The sequence below is a fragment of the Carica papaya genome, chromosome 6 (genome assembly GCF_054855325.1).
Source record: "Carica papaya isolate Zhongbai chromosome 6, ASM5485532v1, whole genome shotgun sequence".
Classification (NCBI taxonomy): Eukaryota; Viridiplantae; Streptophyta; class Magnoliopsida; order Brassicales; family Caricaceae; genus Carica; species Carica papaya.
The window spans coordinates 32506076-32513378 of record NC_142314.1 but is presented as its reverse complement, the minus strand read 5'-3'; the positions used below and the strand labels follow the sequence as shown (position 1 = coordinate 32513378).

The 7303-nt window shown below is 33.0% G+C and overlaps 1 protein-coding gene across 4 annotated transcripts; it reads right to left on the bottom strand.

Moving 5' to 3' along the window:
• Positions 1-753: 753 nt before the first annotated feature.
• Positions 754-6965, bottom strand: LOC110812871 (protein DETOXIFICATION 24-like). Of its 4 annotated transcripts, XR_015812785.1 has the most exons (11): positions 6668-6965; positions 5678-6219; positions 5383-5469; positions 5217-5273; positions 4899-5137; positions 4553-4671; positions 4068-4154; positions 2544-2958; positions 2267-2334; positions 1947-2044; positions 754-975 (listed from the first exon to the last, which is right to left on the bottom strand). XR_015812785.1 is itself a non-coding variant. In XM_088206235.1 (8 exons), the coding sequence occupies exons 1-8, from the start codon at positions 6920-6922 to the stop codon at positions 868-870; spliced, it is 1494 nt and encodes a 497-aa protein (XP_088062361.1). In that variant the 5' UTR covers positions 6923-6965; the 3' UTR covers positions 754-867. The 4 variants fall into 4 exon arrangements, 3 of the variants coding, with proteins under 3 accessions (XP_088062361.1, XP_088062362.1, XP_021895441.1); XM_088206235.1 differs by lacking the exons at positions 1947-2044; positions 2267-2334; positions 2544-2958; XM_088206236.1 differs by lacking the exons at positions 1947-2044; positions 2267-2334; positions 2544-2958 and having other exon boundaries at positions 6664-6797.
• Positions 6966-7303: the final 338 nt, after the last annotated feature.

Here is a 7303-nt window from a genome sequence, read left to right as displayed (position 1 = left end):
GATATGATATGACCATATCTAATGCTGAACAAGTTTATATACCCACAAACTGAATATATATATATATATATATATATATATATATAGAGTTGTAGACTTTTAATTTTATATGCCTTTTGTATGCAATATATACGGGATTTGCTAACTATCAATTATGTTCCCAAAGAATGCATTAATGTTCCCACGTGGAGCAACATTGTAAAAAAAAAAAAATTAAGTCTAGAATACTAATTGCAGTTCTTTTAATGATAATTTCAACTATTAAGATTTATCTATATTTTATTATTATTTTAAATATATATATGCATCAGTTACTATCTTGAACTATTAGTTACTAACTGATGGTATCCAACTAAAAATTAATAATAAAAAATAATAACTAAAGTTAATAATAAAAAATAATAACTAAAAATTAATAATAAAAAATAATAACTAAAGTTAATAATACATTTTTTTTTTTGCACAATAAATATGCATGAATTGTTACAAATGTGAGAATGTATAATTTACTCGTGTTTAATTGTAAACAATAGTTTTTTAATCCTTATTTATTAATATTTATTGAGAGAGAATTTTTAAAAAACATAATTTTTATTAGTTAAAGTAATAGTGATCACATAATAATAAATTATCAAATTAGTTTTTAAAAATTTATATTTGTTGTATTTTAATTCTTAATATTTTTTGTTTATTGAAGCTCTAACAAAGAATTATAATTTAGTTTTTAAAAATTAATTGTAACGGCCCCGGTAATTCATAATGGAATTTGTATTATAAATATGAAATGCGGAAGCGAAGTCAAAACTTGAATAACATCCCTTACACTAAAACCAAAACGTGCTCACAAAATATAAAAGATTAAACTACCTAAAGAAGAAACTTGAAAGTAAAAACTACGAATGTGACTATGGAGTCCTTAGGCGTCCCCTTCGTCGTCCTCCTGCGGAAGCGGCTCGGGAACGATGTCCTCTTGATCTGAAATGATTAAATAAGGAATGAGCTACACTAGCTCAGTAAAGACATCACGATATCTCACCGTCACGGAGGTAAATGTGGGTAGAAAACACAAAAAGACCAATGGAGCATAATTTACAACAAATCCTTTTATCGAAAATAAAACCTTTACCATTTACTCACCTCGGTGAAATTCATAAAACAATATACGAAAGCAATAACATCATCATCATCATGAAAACATATATATGAACTGTATAACATAATACCTATCACACTCTTCGTAATTCAATAGTTTTACAACATATTTTCCTAATTCACCAGCCCACTAGTATCCATGGGGATCCATAGGGGTCCCGCTACCCGTTAATCCTTAACACTTGAGATCATATTCCAGGACCGTCCCTATACCCCGTCCGGTATGGGCACCAAACCATAGACCTCATTACCCCGTCCGGTATGAGGGTGAAACGGGCCGTCCCCATACCCCGTCCGGTATGGGCGCCAAAACACATAAGATCTCCATACCCCGTCCGGTATGGGAGACCACAATCCCGGTAGGGTTCCCTACGGACCCGGTCCGTCCACCATCTCCCAGGATATCTAATCAGGCTGAACACATTATACAATTTTCATTCACGTAATCTTTCATTCGCCTTTTCCCTCAGTCAGCATTTTCAATCACATACAAACAAGCTAAACGATAATTTATGCCAAACAGACAACATACAGTATCAACACCCCCAGTCATTCAATCCATAATCAATAAAACAGTATAATATGCACACGAAACCATAAAATGAAAACATCGAACCTCATGCTGCATTGAAGACTGTAAAACAGGCCAAATAACAGTTAACCGACAAATACACTAGACTCGGGCTCCATTAGCGACCTTAAGCAATTTCACACATTCGTTGATTCATGAAATACCGTTTTATCATTTATTGAACTTTAAAACCGTGATAGGAAATAGGGTGAGGGGTCCTTACTCGTTTCGGGGGTCCGAACACGGCTTCACAGTGCGCCTACAGGCTGTCCCTAATTTTCCCTGAATTTTCATCGGGGAACTGAAACGCACTATTGGTACCTGCACGTGTTCCAAAAAAATCCCAAATTAGGCCCAGGGCCCCTTTCGGCCCAAATCGCAACTCCGGCACGGCGGCTCCGCCGCTGGCGGCGGCGATTCGCCTCGGGTTGGCTGTTTTCGGCCGTTTTCGACCGAATTCGGCCACACTCACATCGGTCCCTACGAGAAAACAACCCTAGGGCCCTCGGGGGGGCCAAAAAATCACGGAAAAACGGAGCTTACCGGCGGCGCTCTCGGGTCTGGCGGCTCTCCAGCGAGGTTCGTGTTTTGGTGATTCGGCTTCGGTCAACCTGTAGAGGAAAGAATGGTGATCACGGTGATATAAAATTTGCATCAAATGGAGGCCGGGAAGGGCCTCATCGGAGGCAAAAACCGAGAAGGGCGCGGCGGCGCCGCTGGGCTTCGGCCGTGCATTCCGGCCGTTTGGCCGGGATTTTGGCTCCGATTTGGCCACAGGAGGAATCAGCGTGGAAAAACGAGTCGGGGATACGAAATTTACCTCGATCGGCGGTCGGAAGTTCCTCCGGTGCGGCGGCAGGTGGCGGCGGCCAGCTTCTGGTTCGTCTTCTCCGGCGAGCGGCAGGCGGCAGGCGGCTAGGGTTTGTGGTCTGGTGTGGAGGTTCTATTTATAACCCCTTGCCTTTTGATCTCAGCCGTTCATTTTGTTTTAATCTGGGCCGTCCGTTTTTGATTAAATCTGGGCTGTCCGTGTGTTTAAATCTGGGCCGTCCGATCGCACGCTTGATCTAGGCCGTCCGATCGCACCCACGCAGATCGCCAACGTGGCCCTTTTTGGAATGACGTGGTTTTGCCACGTGGCAGGTCCCGGTTGGCTAGGACTGCTGACCGGACCTGCTGACGTAACTGCCGACGTGGCTTTTTTTTTTTTTTTTTTCTCCTTCTCGGTCCGGGCGCTACATTAATAGTTTTAAATTTTTTTTAATATAATAATTAAAAACTTGGAACTTAACAGTAATATCATTCATAATAATATATACATTCTAATAACACAACTCATATATGAAAAGATTATACAAAATTCAACAAAGAAATTAAATTAAATAATTAAAAAAAACCTTATTTGTTAAAATTACGAAAGTTTTGTATCCATGAACCGGATTTGCTCGGCTTGTTATTTATAGTTTAAAATTTTAAATTCACTTAAAAATTATAAAAAATAATAGAATAAAAATTTTGTTTTGAAATGTACAAAAAATGAATAAGAGTGTGAACTTTACACACGAAAACATTATAAATATAAATGATACGTACAATTTATTAACACCATATTGATTACTTCTTGTTCTTTTGCCCCTCCTTTAATACAAATAAACTTAACTTAAAGTCTTTAATAAAAACAATCAATTGCTATCGTGATGTCAAACATAATAAAACCCAATCCACCCATGCTTTCAAAATTAAGCATAAGATTTTGGAAGATTTTAATAAATTAAGAGTCTTTTCTAACAAACAATAAACATAATAAGTTGTATCAATCATATATATATATATATATATAATATGTCTTGATATTGAAGAGATTATATGTCAAAATTGTGGTACAATTCTCATGTAATAAATTTAAAATATAATTATTTTATAAAATATGAAAAATAATAACTACCAATCTAAAATAAACAAACTTCATCCATTAACTGAGTCCCTCTTGAACTGAATCTTCGTTACATTCATCTGAATTTTTTAGCAACAATTTGTTTAGTCGTTCTGATGCTTTGTTAACCTAAAAAATTAGAGTAAAACATTGATAATGAACAACAGTTTCTGTCAAGTTTAGTTATATTTAACTTTTTTACTTCCTTTTTTATGGATAAATTTTTTTATTTGTTCTTAAAAATTCATAGGTGTTATTATAAATATTTGATAGCAGAAAAAATATTTTAGAAAAGTAAAAATGTATATGGGTTTAAAAGTAAAAAGAATTTTATGATATGTATCTATACGACTAACAATATAGTAATAAAGGAATGAAATTTTTAATTAAAAAAGTTTTCAATGTACCTACCTGCTCATTCCAGTCAGTTGTCCAAGTAACATATGCTAACATCAATGATTGTAATATAACACCAAGTTGCATTCCTATCCATATTCCCTGAAAAACAATTGAAACACATATCATAATTGTATAAATGAACATGATAATATAATCTCATGCTAGAACTATAGGTATAAATCTCAAGTCATATACTACTAATAATTTAAATTTAAATTCTTGATCCTATTTGTTTATATTAGTAATTCTTAAGTTTATAAAAATAATATTTAGATCACTATATTATTGAGCTCCGTATGAAGTTATTGTAATTATTGAGTTCATAATTTTCATTTTTGGTACCCTATATAAATGACATAAAATTTTCGAAACTAGTAATGTAAATCCATTTTTTGTCCGACAAATATGTCATTGTGGAGCTCCATATAAAGATTTGTATCGTGCACTATCAATAAATTGACTTCAATTAATAGAAAAAAAAAAAAAAATTATAACACCTTTATTTTCATATGTAGCACATATCCCAGTAGAAGCCCAACTGGTATTCCAACTATATAATAGCAGAAGATATTAATATATGCTACCATACTCTGTCTTCCAGCACCTATTGCTGCTCCTGAAATATTTACATGATTATGTAAGCTTTTTGTCAAAAGTTTTGTTAATCAATCTTGCATGCAAAAGATATGAATTAACACTTAATTTGACGTGATCGTGTATATGTGCTTATAATAATATAAATAGATATATGTGTGTGTGTGTGTGTGTGTGTGTACATATATATATATATATATATATAGAGAGAGAGAGAGAGAGAGAGAGAGAGAGAGAGTAAGAATATACCTGTAAGTACACATTGAATGCTATTGAGAAAAACTGATAAAGAAAGTAAGAATGTGAGTTTTGATAGATATTCTACTACTTTCTCATCATTTATAAATAAGTATCCGATTTTTCCCCCGCATATCAAACAGAGAGCGCAGAAGAACACTCCTACGCAAATTGATGTAAATGTGATGACTTTCACTGAAAATTTTGCAGCTTCTGCATCTCCTTTTCCTAATTCATTTGAAACCCGCACGCTGTACAAAAAAAGACTTATGAAGAAAATTCGTGCTCTAATTCTATCATAACAAGGAAAAAGAAGAAAGAAAATGATACCTTGAGGAGACAAGGAAGCCAACGCATAACATGAATTCCCAAGATATGATATTAAGGCTGTAATCAAAATTGTAATTCAGAAGATTTTTATATTTTTATTTGAGCTTAAATTAAATGATAAGTTAAATACAAATAAATATATATATATATATATATATAATATTACCATATAGAAAAAGCAGATATAGCAACTGCAGCATTTTTCGCGTATCCTGCTAGTAGGATTATAATAGCATTATACCATAATTCCAAACTGTTCAAGAATGAAAAGCAAAAGAATTATTATAAGAAAGAATCAAAACTTAATTAAGAAATGTATATCTATCTATCTACTCCTTGTAAATTTTAATAATGGTGTATATAAATCTTATAATTAACATATATGCCTATTATGAAATTATTATAAACAAAGATAAAAACAAAATATGGATATATATATATATATATATATATATATGTACCAGAGCATCAAACCAGAAGATATTGAGAGCTTTATAATTGGGAAAAGATCAGAAAAGGCAGCACAAGTGAATCCTCTCCATGTTTTTGGACACCAACCCCCAAATATATACATAAATTCTGCAATTACAACAAACCAACTAGCTACTATAATTGCAGTCATTGCTCCAGGAATCCCCCAGTGTAATTTGTTGACAAAGATCCATGATAGTAACACATGGATAAGAAGTGATCCAGCAGACACCCATCCAACAAAGTTGTTCTTGAGTTGTCCTTGCAAGTACTTTTGAATGGTGAAGCTAAACACAAAAGAGTAGAGAATAGGTATGAACCATAATGAAATATATCCCGCAAGCCTTGCAATATCTGATTGTTCACCGAGTATCATAAAGATTTGTCTAGCGAAAAAAAATACAGGGAGCAATAAAGTTGTAGTAACAAGATTGATGATCCATGATCTTTGCAAGTATATTCCCATCATGTGGTATTGCTTTGCACCAAATGCTTGTCCACAAAGAGTTTCAGTTGCAGTTGACATCCCCAGCTGCACAACAGGATTGTTAAAGCAGAAATTTATTTCATAATCAGTTCATGTTTGTTGAATATTAATTTGTTTCTTAATTTATGGTAGAAACCAATATTAGAAAATATATACTTTTGTACTTATTCTGTTTTGGACCGTTATTATAATATCGAGCAAATTTCGTGAATAAAGTTCTAATGAGAAGTATGTTTCTTAAATCATCAATGGGCATATGTTAAAATTTGCTCTTGTATGTTTTATTACTCATAAATTATTTTCTATATGAACTAATATTCTTGTGGCACAAGAAGTGAACAAACATGGACATATAAGTAAACTTTTTTGTTAAACCCCCTTTGACACTAGAAGAGATTGGCTTTTATTAAGTGGGAAAAAAGTGAATTACATGTAGCATTCTTGTGTTGCTAAATATATCTACATGTGTGTTTGTGTATCTGTACATACTTACTGTGATGCCAATAGCAAAACGCAGAAAGAGAATCTGAATGAGAGCATAAGCTGCAAGGTGGAGTTGAGAAATATGACCAATAAAAGCTTGTGCTATAACAAGTGTTCCAAACTGAGAAACCCTAGCTAACGTTGCAGGAAATGCAATCTTCCATATCTTCTTTGATTCCCCCCAAACTCTCTCTGCCAAATCACTACTTATAACATTCTTTCTTTCTCTTGATCTCCCAAGAAGAAACTGCCTCATCTCCTCCATGCTGATTGCTCTTCTTTCAAAATTTGCAAGCCACACACTACGTACAACATAAATAAACTATATGTATATATATACTTAATTACCACTTCAAAAGGGATTAATCCAACCTAATAATTATGTATAATAACCTTTTTTTTTACTAAAAATTCATACATTAATTAATTTAATCATATATAAAAATTAATCATTACATAACATGACACAATCTTCAAACAATTACATATAAAAATACTTATTTTGTAAAAGAAAATGTGACAGATCATTAATTTATGGTTAAGTAGTAGTCAATAATAATTATATGTAATAATTAAACATATGTATCTAACCATTTTTCAAACATGTATATTTGTGCTAGTGGAGGTTGCTATGACAATATATATC

Bases quoted from the DNA above. Each gene is read 5' to 3' on its own strand.
- LOC110812871 (XM_088206235.1), bottom strand. From the start codon at position 6,922: ATGGAGGAGATGAGGCAGTTTCTTCTTGGGAGATCAAGAGAAAGAAAG. The intron at 5,274-5,382 runs GTAATATTATAT...TTTTGATTACAG, and splicing joins ATATCTGCTTTTTCTATATG to CCTTAATATCATATCTTGGG. The intron at 5,138-5,216 runs GTATCATTTTCT...TTTTTTGTACAG, and splicing joins GGCTTCCTTGTCTCCTCAAG to CGTGCGGGTTTCAAATGAAT.